General features: G+C 45.0%; 1 protein-coding gene across 4 annotated transcripts in view; it reads left to right on the top strand.

The window, feature by feature from the left end:
• Positions 1-25,341, top strand: part of Ppp1r13b (protein phosphatase 1 regulatory subunit 13B) — a 74,288-nt gene that overhangs the window by 47,657 nt on the left and 1,290 nt on the right. The window contains exons 5-17 of one of the 4 annotated variants that reach the window (XM_041633136.1): positions 5,758-5,859; positions 7,970-8,144; positions 9,486-9,682; positions 13,009-13,149; positions 15,399-15,579; positions 17,038-17,142; positions 18,755-18,921; positions 19,190-19,691; positions 20,661-21,427; positions 22,129-22,266; positions 22,335-22,468; positions 23,040-23,206; positions 24,180-24,379. In XM_041633136.1, the coding sequence (XP_041489070.1) occupies positions 5,758-5,859; positions 7,970-8,144; positions 9,486-9,682; positions 13,009-13,149; positions 15,399-15,579; positions 17,038-17,142; positions 18,755-18,921; positions 19,190-19,691; positions 20,661-21,427; positions 22,129-22,266; positions 22,335-22,468; positions 23,040-23,206; positions 24,180-24,379 (2,976 nt within the window). Of the gene's footprint in view, positions 1-5,660; positions 5,721-5,757; positions 5,860-7,969; positions 8,145-9,485; positions 9,683-13,008; positions 13,150-15,398; positions 15,580-17,037; positions 17,143-18,754; positions 18,922-19,189; positions 19,692-20,660; positions 21,428-22,128; positions 22,267-22,334; positions 22,469-23,039; positions 23,207-24,179; positions 24,380-25,341 lie in introns of all 4 variants that reach the window. The other 3 variants (XM_041633139.1, XM_041633137.1, XM_041633138.1) reach the window with 3 other exon arrangements.

Here is a 25,341-nt window from a genome sequence, read left to right on the forward strand (position 1 = left end):
AAGGTGTATGTCACCATGCTTGACTCCCTCCCTCCCTCCCTCCCTCCTCCCTCCCTTCCTCCTCCCTCCCTCCTTTCCTCCCCCTCTCTCTCTCTTGCACGCATGCTGCTTATTTTATGCAAATGAGTGCTTTGCATGCATGTATGTCTGTACAACTCATGTGTGCCTGGTGCCCGTGGATTCCAGAAGAGGGCATCTAGAACCAGAGTTACAGACAGTTGTGAGCTACTATGTGAGTGTTGGGAATTGAATCCAGGTTTTCTGCAAGAAGAAGTGCTCCCAACTTCTGAGCCATCTCTTCAGCCCCTCTTTTATTTCTTTTTTTTATTGTGAGCTATCCATACAGAAAAATGTATAAAATGTGCAGTTTAAAGAATTACTCCAGAGTCTTTTGAGATTGCCTGTCAAGGTTAGAATTTCTTGCTTTATTCTTTTTGGGGGTTTTGTTTGTTTGTTTGGTTGGTTTTTTTTTTTTTTGTTTTTGAGACAGAGTTTCTCTGTAGGTTTGTAACCTTTTCTGGAACTCACTCTTTAAGACCATGCTGGTCTTGAACTCAGAGATCCACCCATCTCTGCCTCCCGAGTACTGGGATTAAAGGCATGACCAATCATATGTTGTTTTATCTTTACAGACACTAAATCAAGATGTTTGGTGAAGGTCATTCCTAAACTTCTGATTGGATTTCACAAGTTGTTTTTAGAGACAGAAATATAAACAAATCATAGTTGTGTAAAAATTACAATCAAACATAGAACAAGGAACCAAAGTAAGCTGTTGTTCAGTTAACTGCATCAAAGGCATTGTCAGAGATCACCAGAGAGAGCAACCAGAGGCTGCTGCAGAGATGTGGGCTAAGAAGCAGTAGACTTGGTAGTGGCAGAATTAGAAACTAAAGTGCAGGTACATCAAGTGTGGGGACAACTAGAGCTCACTGCACTGAAAGCTTAGATTAAATCCTGTTTTGAGACAGGTTTCTGTTATTCTAGAGATCTTGATTGGGTTTGTCTTCTCTGCCAGGTAAAGATTAAAAGACAGGGAAAATCCTAAATGCAACAGGTAGTAGCAGGGATAGCAACAGATCGCAGACACAGCAGACAGCAGGAGCTGCTAAAGAAAGTAAGGAGCACAGAGGAAAGCAGAGGGGGACTTGGGAAGCTGAAGCCCAGTCTCTCCTTGAGGCCTGGGGATTTTCAGGGTCTCTGAGGGAAGCTGGTAGTTCCACAACTTTGTGGTAAAAACGTCCTGGTCTGGCCCCAAACTTGTAGGGCCAATCCATAGGCAGAGTCTACGGAAGTTCACTATCTCTATTATCTAGACTTGACCACTCTTCCTATCTGTCTGCCTGTCAGGGAATCTGTTTTAACTCCTAGTCCGTCAGTACAGTTTTCATACATATAAGATGCCATGGAAAACATGTTTCTGTAAGGAGCAGTGTATACATACAGTTGTCACACCGAATATCATGTAGTGCAAGCTGCTGTACTTGCCAGAGAGGAAGCAGCACCTCAGAGGGGGTGGCTGGTGGATGTAAGATGCAGGGGACTCATTCTTCAGAATAGCTTTGGAATGACATTCTACTCTACCCGGGCAATTTCATCTTGTGGGTAGATGTGTGGCTTAAAGGACAAGAAAGGATCTTTAGGATTGCAGATGCCAGTACTAGAGTAGTCTAACCAAGAGGTTAGAAGATGTGTGCAGTAAAGCAGAAGTTCTGAAGACCCACACTCTGCCAAAGGCCACTCTGAATTGTCCCAGGTTGAAGGAACGATTGAGTTGAGTAAACTGATGTGTTTTTCCTGCCTGAAGTTCTAATACCAGAATATCACCTTTCTTTTTAGTGGAACTTGTTAGTGTAATGAGGTGATGCTTTGGGGACCTGTATTAGTTACTTCTGTTGCTATGAAGAATGCCCTTGCAAAAGCAACTCAAGAGGAGAAAAGGTTTTCTTTTGGATAGAGTTTATCATTATGGGGGAGACATGACAACAGGCAGGGAAGTTATGGTGGCAGAAGCAGGAGGCCGGCTGATCGTATTTCATCACGCACAGGAAGTAGAGAGAAAAGCAGAAAGTGGGTACAAACTATAAAACCTTAAAGCTTGTATTGTACTTCTTCAAGTGATGTCCCATAACACTTCAAGCAGCACCACAGTCTGGAAACCAAGTTCAAACACAGGAACTTATGGGGACATGTCTCATTTGAGTCACTACAGGGGAGCTTGGGGATGTTTCACCTGACAGTGGGGGTGTGTGGAGACTGGAGAGGAGCTAAGGTCAGCAGAAGTGTGCTACTGGTCTACTTTTAGTACATTAATACCTACGGAGAACAGCTAAACACATGATAGACAATAAAGCCGGAATATTTTTAGACAAGGTGTTCTTCCCACACTTCCTCTCTCTGTGGTGCATTCATGACTTGGTGCATATAAAGCAAGCATTCTACCAATTGAACTATTCCTCAGCCCCAGAAACAGGATCTTCTTTAGGTTTGGTTTGTTTTTCAAGACAGGGTTTCTCTGTAGCTTTGGAGCCTGACTTGGAACTCCCTCTATAGACCAGGCTGACCTCAAATTCACAGAGATCCACCTGTCTCTGCCTCTGAAGTGCTAGAATTAAAGGCGTGTGTCACCACTGCCTGGCACAGGATCTTGTTCTAAAACTCTCCTCTCTCCTTCCTCTGTCTCTTGTCTTTTTTTGTTTGTTTGTTTTTCTTTTTCTTTGTAGTCCTGGCTGTCCTATAACTTGCTCTGGCACAACTCACAGAGATCTGCCTGCCTCTGGCTCCCAAGTGCTGGGATTCAAGTCATGCACCATCATCACCACTTGGCTAGAAACAGGATTTTAACAGCCCGAGGTAGGCCTGAACCTATCCTGATCTTGTCTTGGCTTCCCAAGCATATGCACCACCATGCTTGACAGAGCAACACGTTTTTTTCTTCCTTGTTTTGTTTGAGAAAAGATCACACAGTGTAGCCCTGACTAGCCTGAAAATCACTATGTAGACCCAGCTAGCCTCATAGTCACAGAGGTCCACCTGCATGTGGTGTATACACACACACACACACACACACACACACACACCCCTCCCAAGTGCTGAAGTTAAAGGTGTGATCCACCCTGTCTGACTTTGCTCATTCTTGTCATCCCCAGTCTTCCTTTTTCCAACCAGTCTCCCTTTTACTTTTGTGTTTGTTTTGATGACCTAGTGAATTTAATTAAGTTTGGTTATAAGAGCACTAATGAGTTATTTCAGGAGCATGGGCAATTTACCAGTGGCTGCTGCCTCGCCATTAACTGTCAGTAACTCTTCGGGAAGTCATGTAGTCTGGTGAACCCTTCCCATCCGTGACAGAATGCTGACAGGCCCAATTATATGCAGTATGTGTACAAGGAATCACAGCTGCTGTGAGGCCACCAGCACAGCAGCGTGTTATGTCCCAGGTCAGTGTTCCATACAGATCCTCCCTATCCTCCAGCCCTTACAGTCTTTATTCCTCATTCTTCTTCCAGGATGTTCCCTGAGCCTTGAAAGGGGTGAAACAGATATCCCACTTATAGCCAGGCATTCAACTGTCACTTATTCTCAGCATTGGGCCAGTCATAAGTCTCCACAATCACCATTTACCACTGCAAAACTAAGCTTCTGTAACTGATCTCTGGACAGTGTAATCGTCACAGCACGTCCAGTTAGCAAGACAACTGTATTAGCTTACCCCTTAGGGCCTATGACCAAGCTTAAAATACCATGCATGAACTCCCTCAACTTCTGTCAGAAAGCCATTGGTGACCCTGCTTATGTGGCTTAGAGGGCAAAGGTGCTTACTGCCAAACCTGAGGACCTGAAATCGATATGGTGGAAGGAGGGAGCTGCCTCTTTAAGTCACCCTCTGACTGCCACCATGGCATGTGTACTAATTAAATAATTAACTAATTATTGCAAAATATCTAACTTTAAAACGAGGCCCAGCTCTGCATTGCTCCTTCAGGATCTTTAGGTAAAAGAAAAAAATGTTGAGCTAAGACTATTGAACAAATCTTGGTTCATCTGTTTTGCTGTAATGTAGAGTGTGCTTAATAATCATAAGAGTTAAGGAAGAGGCAGGGCTGGTAGAGCATGGGCTGCAGCTAGAGAGATGGCATGGCAGTTAAGAGCTTGCTCTTCCAGAGGACCCAGATCCAATTCCAGCACCCATATGGTGGCTCATAACTGTCTGTAACTCTTCTTGCCTCAGTGGGCACCAGGTATGCCTGGGATGTAGACATGCATGCAGGCAAAACACCCATATACATAAAATTAAATTCAAAAGTTAGAAAAATAATTGTAAGAAGTTAAAGGGTGCCAGAACTTAAAGGGATCCTAAGTGTATATGTAAAAGTAGAAGTAGGAAGTAGGTAGTGGGGATCTGAGAGGGTGCCCAGTTACAACTGAAGGGATCAGAGGAAGACAAGTCCATTAGAATGGAGCTCTGAAACTGTTATGAGCTACCTCCTTCAGCTTGTTCCTTATCGTTCCTATGACTCTTCTCCCAGTGTCCTCACATACCCGCGTATAGACTTGAAGACTGCAGAGTGCATGGAGCACATCTGACAGAGTACAGCGTGCACATGGTGGGGCTTAGTGAGTCCTGTTCTGTGTTCATGGTGAAGAGCACAGGCTGTCTGCTTCTGCTCACTTTCTCATCTGCCAGTTGGAGTGCCCTGGCACCTGCCTGATTCTGAGACTTGTGTGGAAAGGGCACATGACCAGACATTATGCTCTAGTTCTTCCTTTTTATGTTCAAGTCATATGCACCATTCTCTGTTGGGTAATAGATGGGCCATGCAGAGGGTTTTTAATGAACATTTGCATTTTAGATTCTATTTATATTTCTCCTCTAGAGCAGATGACAGTGAAATGGTTTTTCTTGCTTCTACCTACTTATTTACTTTTCTTTTCTCCCTCCTCCTCCTCCTCCTCCTCCTCCTCCTCCTCTCTCCTTCTCCTCCTCCTCCTCCTTCTCCTCCTCTTCCTCTTCCTCCTTCCTTTTCCTCTTCCTCCTCCTCCTTTTTTTTTGGTTGTTTGTCCTTAAACATTTGGCAGCCCCATTTGGTCAAATACACCTGTTAAACCCCTATTGAAAACAGAAGAATTTAAGTTATGCACATCCACAAATGGTCACATATGTTCATTAAATATACTGTTTATGCATTAGAAAAATGGTATTTAGAGAAAATTAGACCTGTTGTTTACCTTTAATAAAAGTGGTCTGTTGTAAGGAGAGCCTCTTGTTCATCCTGGCCACCCAGAACCAAAATAACCACACAGAAACTGTATTACTTAAATCACTGTTTGACCCATTAGCTCTAGCTTCTTATTGGCTAACTCTTATATTAATTTAACCCATTTCTATTCATCTGTATATCACCATGTGGTAGTGGCTTACTGGCAAAGTTTCAGCATGTCTAACTCTGTTGACTCCATGGTGTCTCTGACTCTGCCTTCTTCCTCTCAGCAATCCATTTAGGTTTCCCTTTCTAGCTCTGTTCCTTACAGCTCTGCTATAGGCCCATAGCAGTTCCTTTCTTAACCAATGAAAGCAATACATAGACAGAAGGACCTCCTATGCCAGTGGTCACCAGATAGAAGTTCTTGTGAAGAAAAACTAAGTTTTATTCTCCTAGGGAACCCACCTAGAATCGAGCTTCCTGTGAATTCTGACACTAAGAAAGGTAATTGCAGAGGTGAGTACAGACTGATGATCACTTTTGTCCTCTATAGGCTGGGAATCCACGCGTTGAACTTACCCTCTCAGAACTTCAAGATATGGCAGCCAGGCAACAGCAGCAAATTGAAAATCAGCAGCAAATGTTGGTTGCCAAGGTACATTAAAAAAGAATCAGCATTCAGAATGTGTATTTTTCAACTGGCCTTTCAGATTGAGGTTGCCTTTGTGGGTGGTGACATGGGGCTGTGCCAGGAAAGTGCTGAGCAGTGTTTATGTGTTGCATGCTGTGTAGTGGCACAGGTGCCTGAATCTTTATAGTGTTGGAGTTGCATCAAAGCAAGAACCTTTGATTCACAGAGTAGGAAATGGTTGGTTCTAACCAAATGACAGACAGATGTGGAAAGAAAAGATACTTCCCATGGTTACTTCCAGGTTCCTAGGTGAGATCTCTGCCTAAAGTTGGTTTTTCTGTCCTAGAGAAGACTGGCAGTCTGATGAAGGCTCAGGCAGAGCCCTGGGAGTTAACAAACAGACTTCAAAAATGCTACTCCACGTTGAGTGTGTTAGGGTTATTATAGTTTGGGACATGGTTAGGACTCCTTATACATCCCAAGTCCTGCTTTTGTATGTAAAACCCCATAAAGTAGGCTAGGGAAGTTTTCTAAACCATGGTTTAGTTATACTTGATAATCAACTAGAAAAGATCAGAGCCACCACCCACCGCTTATGGGGGTTATTCATGATGTGAAATGTCTTAAAGTATTCTGAATCTACTTTAAAGAGAGCCTCTGAACATTCTAGCTTGGCTTATTCTCTTTTTGTGATTTTTCTTTTACTTGTGTGTGTTTGGGTGTATATGTGTGGGTGACATGTATGCCATGGCACAGGTGTGAAGAAGAGAACAAGTTCTTGGAGTTGGTTCTCTTGTTCCACCATGTGGGTCCCAGGAGATGAGCTCAGGTTCAGGCTTGGTGACAAATGCCTTTGTTGACCGAGGTTTCTGTCCTCCCCGGTTCCTGCAGTCATTAAGTCCCAAAGAAATACACAGAGATCTACATTAATTGTAAACTGATTGGCCTAATAGCTCAGGCTTCTTATTAACTCTTATAACTTATATTAGCCCATAATTCTTGTCTATGTTAGCCACGTGGCTTAGTACCTTTTTCGGCAAGGCAGTCACATCTTGCTTCCTCTGAGGCTGGGTCACAACTGCGGACTGAGCATTCTCATTGCCATGCCTCTACTTCCTGCCTGGTTGCCATCACCCCGCCTATTCTTCCTGCCTGGCTACTGGCCAATCAGCATTTTATTAAAAATAATACAAATGACTGGATAAATGACCATTGTTCGACAGCACTCCCCCCCCCCTTTTTTTTAAAACAAGAACTCTGAATCTAATATCCTTTGTTTAGCTTTTCTCCTGGCCATTATCCAACTTGTAACCAACATTCTAAACAAAGGAAAATATCTATAGTCTATATTTTGGGGAATGTGGGTGTAGTTTCCCATGCTACTTCCATCTGATTGGGTATGCTGATAATCTTATGGGTACCTAAAGAAAATTTAGAATTATGATCATGTCTTAACTGGCATCAATCTGTTCTGGATGTAGAACTCAGACATATGGGCCATCAGAAATTTCTCAGGGGGTCTTCCTTGATAAATAAAAATGTAATTGTTTTATCCTTAGCTAGCCTGGGTATTTCAACATGTCTTTACCCATCTGGCTGGCCTGATTGACCAATCTGTAGAGAGAGTTACTCAATCACCAGTCTTGTCCTTTAAAGTATGTTCTCACATGAGTAGGAGGAAAACTGTTGAGCGTTTTATTTTAGAATTGTCCTATTATGAAATGTTTCACCATTTAAAGACACTAATCATGAGGAAAGCAAAGAGTCCCTTGTTGACCTAGTATGAGTTACAGATTGGAGATTCGTCTAGTGATCCCCATGTAGAACACTGCTGTCCAGGAAGTGGAGTGAGGAGTGAGGAATCCTTGGAAGTACTGGGCAGCATCAGGAGCCCTGCACAGCCAGCAGGAAGCAAGGCTGGTGGGACTTGACAGATATGATGGCACACAGGAAAATATAGGACAGACACAGTCCTTACTGTGACCTCCTTCAGAAGCACTAGCATGAGCTGAATATACAGACCAGTGCGTGCAGTCTGGTCTGCCCTAAGAATCTACTGACTCATACTGTAATATATAAAGGTGGTCAAAAGTTTCTATTTGCAAAGTTTAAATTTTTTTTCATTCTTTGTTAGGAACAGCGTTTACATTTTCTAAAGCAACAGGAGCGCCGCCAGCAGCAGTCTATTTCTGAAAACGAAAAACTTCAGAAATTGAAAGAACGAGTTGAAGCCCAGGAAAACAAGTTGAAGAAGATTCGTGCCATGAGAGGACAAGTTGACTACAGCAAAATTATGAACGGCAATCTGTGTATGTGCCTGCAGCCCACGTGCCCACACACCCAGGCTAAGTCTAGTCAGACAGGCCAGTGCCTGGCAGTCCCAGTCACAAACCCATAGAGGTTTGCATGTTCTAACACTACTGTTCCCTGCAGTAAAGAGGATAGAGTTCATTGGGTTAATTGACTTTTTTCAAATTATGTAAATTCTCTGCAAAAAAAAACCTAATGAAATCTGAATAAGGTTGTGCTCTCATATGGTATTGTTTGAAATTAATTTTCTATTTTTTTAATATAAATTTAATTGTGTATTTTATAGGGTACAATATAATAATTTGAATAATGTATATAATATGTATTGGTTAATCGGGAGGTTAACATTTCTGTCTCCTTGAACTTAAAAAGTTTTTGATAAGTCTATGGTGATTTTTGCATATTTATGACATACAGTTTGTTTCGGAATAACTCTGGCCCCTTCTGTTATGGTAATGACATCAGCCCTTTGGATTGGTGTCAGGCAGCTCCAGGGGCTATAATGAGTTAGTCTGTTTTGTTGAATTACTCAAATTTTATTCATGCATTAAGATGGCCATATAGCCTGTAATCCCAGCCCTTGAGAGTCAGAGGCCGGAGGACAAGACTGGAGTAAGGCCTTGTGTCCACAAATGATCAGTTACATCATGCAGGTGTTTCTTTTAATTCTCTGTGAATTCTGGTTTTTTTTTGTTTTGTTTTGTTTGGTTTGGTTTGGTTTGGTTTGTTGTTTGTCAGTTTTGTGTTTTGGGGTTTTTGTTTTGTTTTGTTTTTTGTTTTCAAGACAGGGTTTCCTCTGTGTAACAGTCGTAATTGTCCTAGAACTTACTTTGTAGACCAGGCTGGCCTCGAACTCACAGAGATCCGCCTGCCTCTGCCTCCTGAGTGCTGGGATTAAAGTGTGCACTGCCACCGCCCACTGTTGTTTGTCAGTTTAACGAATGCCTGTTTAATGTTACAAGGATGGATAAGGCCTTAATAACAAAGCTTTTTATCTTGCTCTCTGAGATTATTAAGTACCTTGACCAAACTAGCTTTTGTATTATGCCCCTAAAGAATATTTATTAACTAATGCAAGCATAATTATTTGTGAATAGTCACATCATGGATTTCAAAATCTGTTGGTGTGTTCTGGAGCTGGACACTCACCTGGCAAATGTGAGATGCAGGGTTTCTCCAGCCATAGCTCTTGGGAGAAAAAAAAACATATTTTGGGTTATGCATAAACTATCTTTTATTTTTACGCATACACTTCAATCCAAATCTAGCACTAAATAAAACCAGAATTGAGTGTACTGTATAGAAATGAAATGACCATTTTCCTTTTTTGGTGATTACAGCTGCTGAGATAGAAAGGTTCAGTGCCATGTTTCAGGAAAAGAAGCAGGAAGTTCAGACTGCAATCTTACGGGTTGATCAGCTAAGTCAGCAACTAGAAGATTTAAAGAAAGGAAAACTAAATGGGTTCCAGTCATACAATGGCAAGTTAACAGGACCAGCAGCGGTGGAGTTAAAACGACTATACCAAGAACTACAGGTAATTGCCTGGGTCTGGGGCTTTGGCCTTACTCAGTGGGTCCGTTTCTCTGGCTTAGAGAGATGGCTCGGAGCTCTTAAACGCTTAGTTTTTGCAGAAGACCCAAGTTCAGACCACATGGTGGCTCACAAACTTCTGTAACTCCACTTCCAGGGAATCTGATGGCCTCTTCTGTTTCACAGGCATTGCAAACACATGATTCACATACATACATGAAAGCAAAAACACTCATACATAAAATACATAAACCTAAAAAAAAGATTCCCACTCTCAAAATCTGCCTGCCATTCAACAGGTTTTGTGATTTTCTTATTTTAAATTAGCTCTTGCTAAAACAGGTGCTGGATCATTTTATGAGTACATTCCACTACAGACAGGATCACTGAGCCACTGTTGATATTACCCTCTTTACCTTATCATTCTTTTTTTTTTAAGATTTTATTATGTATACAGTGTTCTGCCTGCATGTGCACCTGCGGGCCAGAAGAGGGCACCAGATCTCATAGATGGTTGTGAGCCACCATGTGGTTGCTGGGACTTGAACTCAGGACCTCTGGAAGAGCAGTCAGTGCTCTTAACCTCTGCACCATGTCTCCAGCCCACCTTACCATTCTTTTACATTTTTAAGCAACCACTAAGTGTGTCGGTTTTGAAAGGATGTTTTTGGAAAGATATGTTGTAAAACTATTTTGGTGAGGTAGCTTTTTGGTCTGCAGTTAGTTTTTTAGTATGTTTTCTCCTGTCTTGTTTACATACACAAGTAGGAATGTGTGAGTGTGCAGATATGTGTGCTAGTGTTACAGCCTCATGAAGAGTGTATTACCAAGATAACTGCCTAGTCTTCTACAAGGGATACATCCTAATGGTGTCTAGTCTTACCTATTTAGTTTTTTAAAAAATATTAGTTATAGAGGATGGTGAAATGGCTCAGTAGTTAAGAGCACTTGCTGCTCTTCCAGAAGAGCAGAGTTTGATTCCCAGTACCCAGGTCAGGTGACTCACAACAGCCTATACTTCCAGGTCCAGGGATCCAACACTCCCTCTTTTGGCTTCAGCAAGAACCCATACAAACATGGCATAAACTTGCACGGACACACATATAAATAAACAAATAATAATAAAATATATATCAGTTATAGCACAGTGAAGTGAGTGCTGTACTTTGAATTTAGGGCTATCTTTGTAACCTTGCTTTCACTTCCATAGTTAAAGTTCCTCATTCAGTGATCTGGGGTTTGCCTCCTGGATTCTGAGAGCTGCTGCAAGGACTGCCTCCCTAGGACTCCAGGCTTGGCCTCATAGCGTGCTGTTGGCCCTGGTCCTGCATGTGCTGTGAAGAGATGAACAGTTGAAGATGTATATCCTGTCTTTGTTCCATAAGCACTCAGGACCAACCTGTGTCCATAGCAAGATCCTATCTCAAAAAAAGAAAAAAAAAGAACTGGAGCTGATGGTCAGTGGTAGAGTTCTTGCCTGAAATTATTTAAAGGCCCTGGGTTTAGTCTCCTGCACTAAAACTCACAAGCTACTTGTGTACTGGTTTCCCTGTTCTATTCCTGTCCGCAGGTGGCGGGCCATCTATGCAAACATATCCAGACTCAGAGCAGCATTTTCTTTTCTCCCTTCCATTCCCTTTTCTTTCTTTCGTCTCTCTGGAAATGAGAGTTTGATTTTTTTTTTCTTTATTTGTTTTGTTTTGAGGGTTTTTGTTTTTTGAGATGGGTTTTTCTGTGTAGCCCTGGCTGTCCTGAAACTCCCTCTATAGACAGGCTGGCCTCGAACTCACAGATCCTCTTGCTTCTTCCTCTAGTGCTAGAACTAAAGGCCTGCACCACCACAACTGGCTAAAAATTTACCTTTTAACATAAATATATTTTTTACTTTAGAAATAGTTCCACTTTATTAAAATAAAGGACAAACATCCTGCCCATAAATTCTGTTTTCCAAAACACCTTGTAGGAAAACAAGTAGGGTGGGGTCTTGTTATTGAGAAAACACACTAATATTAAAAGGCATAGAGTCTTCTGCTTCTAGATCACTGCTAGGTTGTGAGCTTGCTCTGCCAGAAATCAGAACTTAGAATTGAGTATTCTCTAAAGCAGAAATAACAAATTGTCGTTTCAAGCAACTCTCTTCTATAACATCCACAACTTGTGATCAGAACAACTAAACTAAGTCAGAACAGACCAACAAGAAACAGAAAATACAAGTCAAGAGGTCTGAGGTTGTCATATAAACTGTTAGTTCCTTGCTGCTCTTCTTATTCTAATGTAGTTGGTTTTTTTACTCTTTGCGGGGCCCACCACCCAGCTTCTACACTGAGACTTATTCTTACTTTTTCATGACTGGTCTTAGCTTGGCTTGTTTGTAGCCAGCCTTGCTAACTTAAATTATCTCATCTATCATTTTCCTCTTTATTCTATATCTCTCTTTCCTTCTTTCTCTGTGGCTGGCTGCATTGCTGGGTGGCTTGCCCCTGGTGTCCTCCTCTCCTTCTCCTTTTCTCGCTCCTCCTCTTCTATTTATTCTCTCTGCCTGCCAGCCCCATCTATCCTTTCTCCTTCCTTGCTGTTGGCCATTCAGCTCTTTATTAGACCAATCAAGTGTTTTAGGAAGGCAAAGTAACACAGCTTAATAGAGTTAAACAAATGCAATAGAAAAGAATGCAACACATCTTTGCATCATTAAACATATATTCCATGGCATAAACAAATGGAACACATCTTAAAATAACATTTCATAACATTCTATGACCCTATTAAAGAGTCTACTTTACTGAAATATAGATATGTGTGGTGTGTATCTCTCTCTCTCTCTCTCAAAATATATATATATATATATATATATCCATCAAAGACTCCAAAAGGATATAATATTACCTAAATAAATAGGAAGTGCATTTATAAACAACTTCCAAAACTCTAGAATTGACAGAGACTTTTTTTTTTTTTTTTTTTTTTTTGTAATTTGGAGACTATCTCACTGTGTAGCTCTTACTCACCTGGAACTCAGAGATGTGCCTGCCTTTGCCTCCTGAGTGCTGGGGTTAAAGATGTGTGCCACCACACACAGCTACTGTGAGCTCTTAACTAACTGCTTTTTAGAATGCTTTAGTCCACTTTGTGGAGATTACTCTTTACGTGTTTGTCATTTGGATTTATGGAGTCTAAACTAAATAGATAATCATCATGCTGTGGCCAGAGCAGACTGGCCCTGAAAAGATATGCTTCTCAATTCATGTGTGGAACCGATGTGGGACCCTGCCTACTAGAAACATGATAAGATGTAATTCATGCAACTGGTAAGTTGTATTCTCTACTTGGCAGATTCGTAACCAACTTAACCAGGAACAGAATTCCAAGCTCCAGCAGCAGAAGGAGCTCTTGAACAAGCGCAACATGGAAGTGGCCATGATGGATAAGCGGATCAGCGAGCTGCGTGAGCGCCTTTATGGCAAGAAAATCCAGGCATGTGAAAGAGTGGATGGCTGTGAACCAAACTACTAGTAGCATTTCATCTAAAGCTGCCAGTTGTTGTGGGTCTGCTAGTATATACTGAATCCCAATACTTAGGAGGTGGAGGCAGGAGATTTGTAAATCAGGGGCTAGCCCGGCCTGCATAGGGAGCATGTGTGTCAACAACTAAAATCGTGAACAAAATGCTACAAACTTATAGTTTCAAAAGTATTTGCTATTCTAAATTTCACAGATAGAAAATACTCTGAACAAAAACTGCAATAGTATAGGAGTATTCACCAGAGCCTATGATTGCTAATGGCTCTAGATATAGAAAAGTGTAGGATTTCCAATGGAAATGGGATTGTGGCGATTTTGTTCATCGGTCTGTACCTTGCCTGAGATCACTGTCATTCCTTTAACATCTAATGCTGTACCGTGGTCCAGAGTCTGCCTGCCCTTCACCACTCTGCTGCCTCTCAGTACGGGAGTGGGATCAGCACTACACCCTGTGTCTGACTGGACACCACATCCAACCCTTACACCATCAGCACCTTAGGCTGATGTCCTCTCTGCCCTGGGTTTCCAGCACATGCTTAGACGGTTTGGTGACAGAGGTGTCCTCTTGTCAACCTCAGTCACTCTGAATGATGCTCTGAGGAGGCAGGGATGCGTGTCATAGGCTTTGCCCAGCTGAGGTGGATCTGAAGGATGATAGAGGATGGCAACTGGACTTCAGCAATCTGTTTCTCAGAGAGCTACCCTGTTTCTTAAACCTGAGTTTAAAGGTCAGTAATTTGAGTAGTTTCAGATGTTTTTCTCATCAAGATTAACAACACAGAGGCCATGAGAGACAAGATTATGTGGGCTTATTTATATAGAGTAGTGAAGAAAGTTCTGCAGAGAGGAGGAAGAGGGAGGGAGAGAGGAAAAGAAAGATCTTCAGGAATTGGTCTATATGGTTTTCTCTATTTTAGATTTTAGTGTGCACCCCTGCATGTGTGTCTGTGCACCACATGCACACAGTGCCCACAAAGGCTAGAGGAGAGTGTTGGAGCCTCTGGAACTGGAGCTAGAGTTATTAGCTGCCACGAGGGTCCACTAGAAGAGCAGCCAGTGTTCTTAGCTGCTAAAGCAGCTCTCCAGTATGGCTTATGTGTTAATAAAGGCAAGCAAGTCTGAAAGCTGCAGCACGGAGACCCAGGAGCTTAAGTAAAGGCCGGCTGCTCTAGTCCCCTCTTTCTGGGTGACCTAGTTTTTATCAAGGCCATGCACTGGTTACGTGAGACCTACCCATCTGTTTTACTTAGAGTCCACTAAATTTTAATCTCATCTTTTAAAAAAAAAGGTCTTCTTGGCAACACCTAGACTACTGGTTGAGCACCTATCTGGGTGCCATGGCTTAGCCAAGAGCCACCCATTACAGGCCTGATGAGGTGGTTAGACAACAAACACACTTGTTACCCACATGGTACAGTAGAATGGAAGAACCAACTCCTATAACGAGTTGTCCCTGATCTCTGCACATGTGCACACACAAATAGCTAGATGTGTTTTGCTGTTTCAGGGATCTTAAAGAACTTATGCTTTTGCAGAGTTGTGGTTCTCCTGAAGATCTAGGTACTTCCGAGCATTTGGGAAGGTCTTGAGCCTTTCCCAGCATGCAGAATCCTTGGTTTCCCCATTTAAAACTTTCTTAGCAAGGAGCCATAAGGAGCCCATGATTCTCTAGTTAGAATCCTGTTGTACACCCTTTTGATATTGGCCAGTGTCTTCTACCTGGTTGTTCTTTCTTATAAAAGCAGAGCTGCTCTCAGAAATGCAGGGTCCCTGTCAGGACTGGAGGTCAATGGAGCACCTCGCCTTGCATTCTTATGATAACTCTCATCCCAACTACACATACAGACACAGACCCTCAACGAAACCCAAGCTACTGGCTTGAGAGTATAGTGAGTAAGTAACAGAGAAGGTCTGAAGCTATACTCAGAGAGCAAGCAGGCTTTGACCAGTACCTCTCCACACAACAGGGTGTAGCCCTCCCTATTGGAGCTTGCGCTGTCACCATGCCAACTCTTTGTTTTTGTAGCTCACCAGTAGGTAGGTGTTTAGTATGAATCAGGTTCTCCCCTTCTACATGCTTGTCTTTCAGTGCAAGGGACTCCCAGGTTATAAGCTGAGTGACTTTTCCCTTTCCCAGCCTGACAGTCTCACTGAACTTGGTATTTAAGAGAATCTTGACTCTGACTTCATCCTCATTGCAGCTGAGCCGTGTGAATGGCACATCATCACCACAGTCACCCCTGAGTACATCTGGCCGGGTCGCTGCTGTGGGTCCTTACATCCAGGTTCCCAGTGTTGGGGGATTTCCTCTCCCAGGGGACCCCGTAAAGCCCCAGTCTCTCACCATTGCCTCAAGTGCCGCCCATGGAAGATCCAAATCTGGTAGGTCGCCCCAGTCCTCTCCTCTGGGGAGTACACGGAGAGAGTGGTGTGGAAGTGGTACCAGCCCCTACCTCTGTATTTAACACAGACTCTGCCCCATCTCAAGTTCCTGGTCTCTACAGTAACAGTGTAACCCTAAAACCAGAACTAATTGTCTTTACTGATCTGAAGGTCTTGACTGTGCTTTTCAAACCACAAATGAAAATTTACAAGATGCATATAGCACAGGCTTCTTTATCCCTAAAAGCTTTGACGCAGGAGTCTGCGGCTAGGTAGGAGCTGCCTTCCTTCAGACAGTGCTATAGCTGTTCTATCTTCATCAGTCAGAAAACCCACAAACTTGGGTTGGGTTATGGGTGTGGCTGCAAAGCCATGGGTTGGATATCCAGCACCAGAGGTCAGGTCCAGGAGAGGAAAAGAAAAAAAACCATAACCCTTTCTTTGGTCTCTGCAGTTATACAGTGTGATGATTCAGGCATCCAGCACTATGCTCTGAGTACTCATTGCATGGTGTTCCAGCCAGGCATAGGACTTTTATGCAGAGAGTGTGATTGTTTTTAAACCTACTGGTTTAAAAACATGTATGGTGACATGTACCTGTGATCCCAGTACTTAGGAGGCAGAGGTAAGAAGACGGCTGCAAGTTCAAGGCCAGCCTCGGCTACACAAGGAGACCCTGTCTTAAAAAAAAAAAAATCAGTTTCCATACAGTAAGACTTTATGACTAGGGTTGGCCTGTATACACAGACTCGAGAACTTGTGTTGTGGCATATTAAATTTGTGAAAATATTGTTCTCCTGGTATAAAGCCCATATTTTGAGTCTTCCCCCACCTCCGGTATTAGTAACCAGTTTGTGGTAGTCTTTTGTGCTGTTTGCTTGCCTTTGGTGGGGAGGGGTGATTATGTTTGAGACCGGGTCTGTGTGGCCTTGACTGGCCTGGAACTCACAGAGGTCCTCCTGCCTCTCCTTTGCTGGGATAAAGTCATGTACCACCACACCAGGTATTTTTGCTCTCTATTGCTTGGCTACATCTGCCATTCTGGCTCCTTCTGACTATAGCCAGTGGAGCTTCCCTGACCCTCATGGGCCAGAACCCCACTCAGAGCTTTTTATGACCAGGTCTTAGCAGTCCTCACTGGTATTCATTGGTAGGCAGTTGTGTGAGTCCCCTATCCATGGTGTGTGTGAAATGTTTCACTGACAGATGAGCTGTGTCCTCCTTCGCTGACTTGGTAGTTAAAAGTTCCAAGCTGAGAATGTCACCTGTTTCCCACTCCCTACTTAAATGCTGTGTAGCCTCATACGGTTGCCAGAAGATGCCTTTAACCTCATTCCTCCCACTGTAGCTGAAAACAGCTTTTCAGGTTTCCAGTGTGAACCCAAGCTGGAGCTAGGATGAGGAATTCTCCCTAGGGGGCTCTGACCCCTGGTTGGCTATCCTGGTTCTATTACACAGATGGCCACAGTAGAGGCAGAGTAATCAGCACGTGGACAGTGTCAGACCTGGACGTCGGGCCTGATGGCAGCTCGTCGCAGCACTCAGCAAGCCTACTTGTAAACTGTATGTCATCTGATAGCCTTATTGGGGCACGTTTGATCTACAACACAGATTGAATCAACCATAATTTGTTTTTCCAAACTGACAAAGGACTGCTAATCACCCTTGCTCTTGAAAGCAATACTGTGCTAACACCTGCCCCTTCTAATCCAGTTGTGGATTTGGGGGAAGGGCCCACACAGAGTCATCTGCAGACAGGGTTAGACACCAAGTAACGGATGCTCGCACAGGAAGGGTTATGTTTTGGATGTGTGTGGACTGCTGGGCATAGTGGCACACACTAGGAGGCGGAAGCAGAAGGACTGAAAGTTCTAGGCTGTCTCAGAGAAAGAAAGAGTGAAGGGGATTTTCTGAGTTACTTCTGAGACTTGTTTCTCTTTTTTTTTTTTTTTCAATATAAAATGTTAAGTGGCTACCTGTGATACCTGAAGAAAAATTGTTTCTCGGTCCTCTCTCATGACTGCTTCCAATAAAACTCCCCATTGCTGTGGGATTTCTGAGGCTACTGGGCAGCCATGTATATTCCCATGACCCCGAGAACAGAAAATCCCATCTCAGCCCACCTACTCACACCATGGGCCTCCAGTTGGCCTTGCTTTTCCAGTAAGCTGAGTTTTCACCCAGGTGCTTCTAGTGAGTTTTGTACAGCCCTACTCCCAGTCATCCAACCAAAAGGGAGTGAAAGCTCACACACTTGTCAGGAAGAGGCCGACAGACTTAAGCAAAGGCTCTGAAATGTCTCACCCTCTCCCGTGCTGGGCAACACTGTCTTGGAGCCCTGCGACTTAGCACTGTAGTCACCGAAGGGCGCGAACCAGCCAGAGCATGCAGGTCCTGCAGAACATTCTGGAGCCACTCACACTTAGGACTTGAAGCAGTTGTGACAGATGCCTTCTTGCTGCTCTGTTATCCCTCATCCCTGGCTAATTCCTACGCATGCCTAGCTGCTATGGGATTGGAAGCAGGCAGCCAAGGCGGCCCACACCTGTGCCTGTCAAAGAGCAGCAGAGGCCTAAGTAAAGGTACACGGTTGACCCGCAGTTTCAGTCCCCTTATGTGCACCTCTTTTCGGTTTGGAAAAATGTTGTAATAAACATCTTTTCTGAATTTCCTGGAAACTTGGGGTTGATGACTGGCTTCCTAATCATTACAACAAATGTTAGCTGCTGCTCCTGCTGCTACTCAATCAGAAAGAACTTGGACTGGCCTCTTGTGGCCACAGATTGTTTTAGAAGGAAAGAATTGCTCACATAAAAGGAGAAATTTTATTCTAATAATGGAAATCATACAAATCAAATCTATTATGAAGTTAAATGATAAATCTTTTCCTACCGCTGTATGTGATTGTGTGTATAAGTAATGCCTGATGGCTAAGTGCTGCTGTGTTCTGTGCTGGGATGTGGGACTTAACCTGTTCCAGTGTGATGCAGCCCTTGCTGCAGTGTTGGTGAGTCCTGGTCACAGTGGCCAGATGATAGCCCAGGTCCCTCCTTGGGCTTATGCAGAGGTCTGTGATGTTGGTTGACGATGTAGGTAATGGAGTCCCGGTGGTGTATTTGTTTCTGGCTCAACTAATTCCAGCACTGTCTTTTTCCTTATCCTATGCTCTTCTCAGCTAATGATGGAAACTGGCCGACATTAAAGCAGAATTCTGCTTCCGTGAAGCCAACTCAGATGGCTGGTGGAGACTGGAAGGACTCAGGCATGGAGGGGGCCCTAAAGCAAGGCGCCATCTCCAGCCAGCCTTTGCCTTTGTCAGCACTGGGAGCTACAGAAAAGCTGGTAGGTCTCAGCAAGTTTCCCTGCTGTGCTGATTTTCACCTCAAGGGTGTGAGGTAGCATGAAGACAAGGCAGCTCTGTTACTGTCCACCTTACACAAACAGCTCCTGGCCCTCAGGGGCCTGAGCATACTCAAGTGCAGAGTAGCGAGCCTAGTGGTGTGTCTTACGTCCTGAAGGCTTATAAACCCTACTCTGTGCTGTTGTAAATGGATAGAAATACGTTTAACCTTCCAAAGAGTAACTTGGTGTTTTCTTCTTATAAATTTAGGGCATCGAGATTGGCAAAGGGCCACCTCCCATCCCTGGTGTAGGCAAGCCACTGCCCCCAAGTTATGGGACATATCCAAGTCCTGCGCCCTTGGGCCCAGGATCAACAAGCTCCCTGGAGAGGAGGAAAGAAGGCAGCTTGCCCAGACCTGGTGCAGGTCCACCAAGTCGACAGAAACCTGCCCCACTGCCCCCTGCAGGCAACGCTCCCCAGCCTGGCTCCTCGCAGCAGATTCAGCAGAGGATCTCAGTGCCACCAAGTCCCACATACCCTCCAGCAGGGCCACCTGCCTTTCCAACTGGAGACGGAAAACCTGAGCTTCCACTGACAGTGGCCATTAGGCCTTTTCTGGCTGATAAAGGGTCAAGGCCACAGTCTCCCAGGAAGGGACCTCAGACAGTAAATTCAAGTTCCATATACTCCATGTACCTCCAGCAAGCCACACCACCTAAGAATTACCAGCCACCAGTGCATGGCACCTTAAATAAGTCAGTTAAAGCAGGTATGCTGGCTGTATACTTTCTCTGAAATGGTAGTTATCCCTTAATTAAGATCTGTGTTCTTGCATGCTACTTGCGATAAAACAATTCTTACATAAAGTATAGGTGTCAGTTTGGGATGAAAATAAGAGACAAAATGCAGAGTAATTTTGCAGACAATCACACTCTGACTTCCTGCCTGGGTATCCGCATATCACTCAGTAGTAAATCCAGAAGGTAAGACTTGCGGAATTTCATTTTTCTCCTGCTTCAGGATAACTTATGCCATTAGTTATCCAGTGGTTACGGGGTGAACCTGCTGGCCATTGCTAAGTCAGCATCCTGGGTATGGGCAGTGTGAGGAGCTTCCATGAGGGACAGTCTGGAGTGGTGATTGAACAGGGACCAATCACCTAGAAAGGCAGATGAGAAGAGACAGCACAGCTCTACATACCTCATGGAGGTCGAAGAGTTTCCCATCCTAGCTGGAAGGTTCTATTGGCCAGGCCAGTGCTGCAGCATCCAAACTTGTAGTTCGATCCCTGGGTGTCTTTAGCCATCACCTGCTAAGGACCTCCCAAGTAGTGTGATCTATGGACACAGTTCTGGTCATGGGAGAAGTATTTGAACCACAGGTCAGATGCGTCCTGCTACAAAGAGGTAAGTATCTTCATGTTGCCTGAGTCAGCCCCAGGCTCAGATGCAGATTTAGTGGATTTGGCATTTTTCCTTGGTCAGAAAATTAAGCAGACTTTTGTTGGAGTGTGGAAACTCAGGTCAACAATTTTTTGTTTGGAAAAAGCCCAGTCTTGGAACCATATATAAAACTCAGTTTAAAGGGAGTGACTGGATGGTCTTGGAAAATGTTTGCTGAGGATTCAAAAATCAGAACCCACCAGCAATAGCAGCTTATGTCATCATGGGAGGGCCAGGGAAAAGATGCTGCCATAGTAGCCAGCATGAAATTGTTCTGTCCTTTGTTTCTCCTCCAGTATATGGTAAGCCTGTCCTATCGTCAGGGTCAGCATCTCCATCACCCTTGCCGTTTCTTCATGGGTCACTGGGCCCAGGCACAACACAGCCTCAACCTCCTTCAGAATGTGCTGAGAAAGAGCCAGAACAGGAGGGGCCCCCTGTACCTGGAGAAGGCAGCACGGTGGAAAGCCTGCCACGGCCACTCAGTCCCACCAAACTGACACCCATTGTGCACTCACCACTTCGTTATCAGAGTGATGCGGACTTGGAGGCTCTCCGCAGGAAGCTGGCCAATGCACCCCGACCCCTGAAGAAGCGTAGCTCTATCACAGAGCCGGAGGGCCCTGGAGGGCCCAACATCCAGAAATTGCTGTATCAACGTTTCAATACCCTGGCTGGTGGCATGGAGGGTACCCCTTTCTACCAGCCCAGCCCTTCACAGGACTTTGTGGGCACCTTAGCTGATGTGGACAATGGAAATACTAATGCCAATGGCAACCTGGATGAGTCTCTCCCTCCCCGGCCCACAGCCCCACTTCCCGAAGAGCTTGCCCCATCCTCAGATGCCAACGATAATGAGTTACCTTCCCCTGAGCCAGAGGAGCTCATTAGCCCCCAAACAACTCATCAAACTGCTGAGCCTGCTGAAGACAATAACAACAACGTGGCTACAGTGCCCTCCACAGAACAGATCCCAAGTCCTGTGCCTGAGGCTCCTTTGGAGGAGGAACAAGTCCCTCCAGCACCTCTTTCCCCTGTCATCCATCCCTCAGCAACACCTGCGGTGGGTATCCCTGCTAAACCAAAGCCATGCATGCCCTTGCATGCATAATTAGATGTGGGGACGGGATAGTCAGATGATCACAGACCAGACAGTTCAAAGCACAGCACATGGTGCCCTGGTAAGCTTGTTGGCACTGACATCTGAATGACAGACAGGGAGAGAAGCAATGAGCCTCCCTGTGGAGGTCAGTATTGACATAGCAGAAAGGGTTTGGGATCATGTCAAGGAATCCACACAAGGTTTGCGTTTTTGGTTTTTCAAGACAGGGTTTCTCTGTGTAACAGCCCTGACTGTCCTGGAACTCCCTCTGTAGACCAGACTGGCCATGAACTCGGAGATCCACCTGCCTCTAACTCCTGAGTGCTAGGATTAAAGGCATGCACCACCACTGCCCAGCCCACAAAAGGCTTTCTTAATGGAATCTCTGATATGGGGTCAGTGGGATGAGCTGACTCCCTAGGGGCAGACTTGTGGCTCAGCAGTATAGCTCTCGCTCCTTCCCTCTAACCTTCCTAGGAGTAGCTGGCAGCCTCCCTGGCCATCTATTCTACAGATGGCTAGGCCCTTGTAGGGCAGGCGCCAGGGTTGCTCCTGGAGAGCTGCTGCCTTAGTTCCTGGCACCTCTTCCCACAGCAAAGTCTTGGATTGGTCCTTACCTTAGGTAGGTCACCTGACACTGAAACACTTGTTTGCCTACACAGAGCAAACGGACCAACCTGAAGAAGCCTAACTCTGAACGAACTGGGCATGGGCTGAGAGTGCGCTTCAACCCCCTAGCGCTGCTTCTAGATGCTTCCCTGGAAGGAGAGTTTGATCTAGTGCAGAGGATCATCTACGAGGTGAGCCATACTCCCATATATGCTGCTGGAAGTTTGAAGGACTGGCTTTCACTTGCTCTGTGTCCTAGGTGGAAGACCCTAGCAAACCCAATGACGAAGGGATCACGCCCCTGCACAATGCTGTCTGTGCCGGCCACCATCACATTGTGAAGTTTCTGCTGGACTTTGGTGTCAACGTGAATGCTGCTGACAGTGATGGATGGTGAGAACCCTGGGAGGTGGGGAGTGGAAGGGCTCAGAGACTCATTTCCCCTAGCTTACAAAAAGAAATGATACACGTTTTTAAAACGTGAGTCAGGAGGTGGTGGCGCAGTTTAATCCCAGCACTTGGGAGGCGGAGGCAGGTAGATCTGAGTTGAAGGCCAACCTGGTCTACAAAGCAAGTTTCAAGAGGTTCTACATAGAGAAACCCTGTCTCAAGAAGCAAACAAAAAAAAAAAAAAAAAGTAGAAACTTGGGACTCCAGAGATGCTTCAGTGGTTAAAGAGCTTTGGATCCTCTTCCAAAAGACCCAGGTTTGCTTCTCAGCACCTACAGGACAATAGTAGCTCCAGTCCCAGATCAGCTGACAACCTCATCTGGCCTCTGCATGCACATGATGCACACACATCCATGCAGGCAGAACACCCATACACATAAAATTAACAAAACACCTATAAACCTGCTTCACACAAAGGTGTGGTACTTTCATCAAAATTCTTGGAGGTTTGTGTCACACAGGGGCCAAATAGCCCTGGGTGGTGCAGACTCTACATGTCCCACTCTGGTTCTAGGACACCGCTGCATTGTGCTGCCTCTTGCAACAGTGTCCACCTCTGCAAGCAACTGGTGGAAAGTGGAGCCGCTATCTTTGCTTCCACCATCAGTGACATTGAGACTGCTGCAGATAAGTGTGAAGAGATGGAAGAGGGATACATCCAGTGTTCTCAGTTTCTGTACGGTACGTAGGGAAGCTCGTGTGCCTCAGCTGCTTCCCCTGCTAATCGGCACTGCATCCCATATCTGGCCTAAAATCTGGCTCAGGGAGCAGATCATGCTTAAGTGGTCACCTTTACACTCGCCCTAAACATCTGAAAATCCCATTTGTATCTGGGTGGTACAAACCTAAATCTTCCACTTGAAAGCTTTAGGAAGACCACAAGTTGCAGGACAGCCTGGCCTACATAGTGAGACTCTGCCTTAAACAAAAATCATATTAGAAGGATTTGAGTAAGCATGCCCTGGATTCAGAGGGAGTGGGTATGGTGGTAGTGCACGCCTTTAATTCCAGCACTCAGGAGGCAGAGGCAGGATGATCTCTGAGTTCGAGGCCAGCCTGGACTACAGAGTGAGTTCCAGGACAACCAGGGCTACGCAGAGAAATTCTTTTTTTGGGGTGGGGGGGCATCTACACACCTCAAGTGTCTGGCAAGTGAAGGGCATGTCCCAACTAAGTTGCTGTACCCAGTGTCAGGAATCTAGGAGCTCAACCATGTCCTCTGCTAAGCAGTTACAAGTCACTGGTTCCATATAGCCCTGGGAAGTTACTGTGTTTGACTTGGTGATACAAGCAATAACAGCCAAACTACGGTGGGTACTGAACTCCCACAACAAAGGCAGGCAACAAAGTGCTGGGCATTAATGAAGCTGGGCAGGAACAAGGGCCCTGGGAAACCCAGCCCATGTGAGGAAGAGGCTGCTGTCACACAGGCTCCTGCTAAGAGAAGGTTTCTCAGCAATGATGGCATAGGCCTGAAGTAGACCCTGGGTGATGTTATGCTTACAACAACCAAGGTGCAAACCACCATGTGCAGCTGGTTTGTTGGTACTCAATGCAGTCACAGCTCCCTACCTGATGACTTGACATAAGTTTTGTTTCACCTTTACCTACTTCTGCTGGCCTCTCTGCTAAAATCTATCTCTTTTTGGCTCAGGGGTACAGGAGAAGCTGGGAGTGATGAACAAAGGCACTGTGTATGCTCTGTGGGACTACGAGGCCCAGAACAGCGATGAGCTGTCCTTCCATGAAGGGGATGCCATCACCATCCTGAGGCGCAAAGATGAAAATGAGACTGAATGGTGGTGGGCTCGTCTCGGGGACCGGGAAGGCTACGTGCCCAAAAACTTGCTGGGGGTAAGCACTCGGCACTCACAGCTTAGACACTGGAAGTCAGCTGGCCTCGTACCTGTACAAGTCACAGAGACATTCAGATGGCTTCAGTTGTGCTGACATCAGGATAGAACAAAACACTATTCAGTAAGCCCTAGCAGCCTGCTCTCTATACGGGCAAGCCCCTTAGTCCCTAGAGTCTGGCTTTCCCCGTGGGAGAGCATGTGGATGTTAGAGACCATCAAGGTCACCTCACTCTGCTTTGCTCATGGTAAACTTTTGCAAGTACTAAGTCACCCCACCCCACATCGTCCTCCATGATCTGGAGTATCAGAGCTGGGTATAGTGTCACACTATAATGTAATCCTAGCGTTTGGTGTTTTTGAAATTTTTGTTGTTTTGGTTTTGTAACTCCTTCTCTCTCCTGACAACTGAACCCAGGGCCTGAGCAAGCACTGAGCTAAATCCACAATGTCTGTAATCCTAGCACTTGGAAGGCTGAGTTAGGTGCCAGCCTGGGATAGAGACCTGATTGCTCAAAAGCCTGTAAAGTGGAGCAGTGTGGGTTGTCAGCTAGACTGCACTCCTAACAGTGTCAGTCTGTTCTTTAACAGAAAGGTTGCCTGTGCTCTCTCAAGTGCTGTGGTAAGCCTGGCAGATGCTTCTTGTTCACTTGGCAAACCTTCCGAGATGCCAAGGCATGAACCAAGTACAGGTGCTTGTACCCGAGGAGCTCACATTGTCAGGAGCCTAACAGAAAGTAGCAGGTTTTTAGGGGTAATAAAAAGGGACAGAGCCAGGCAATGGTGGCGCACACTTTTAATCCCAGCATTCAGGAGGCAGGCGATCTCTGTGAGTTCAAGGCCAGCCTAGTCTGTAAGAGCTAGTTCCAGGACAGGCTCCAAAGCTAGAGAGAAATCCCATTTCAGGGGAAAAAAGGGTGGGTGGGGGACGACGACAGCTGAGGTTAGGTCTGAACAAGCACA

Source organism: Microtus oregoni, unplaced genomic scaffold (genome assembly GCF_018167655.1).
Source record: "Microtus oregoni isolate MIOR12 unplaced genomic scaffold, Mior012 000043F_ref0000047, whole genome shotgun sequence".
In the NCBI taxonomy this organism is placed as follows: domain Eukaryota; kingdom Metazoa; phylum Chordata; class Mammalia; order Rodentia; family Cricetidae; genus Microtus; species Microtus oregoni.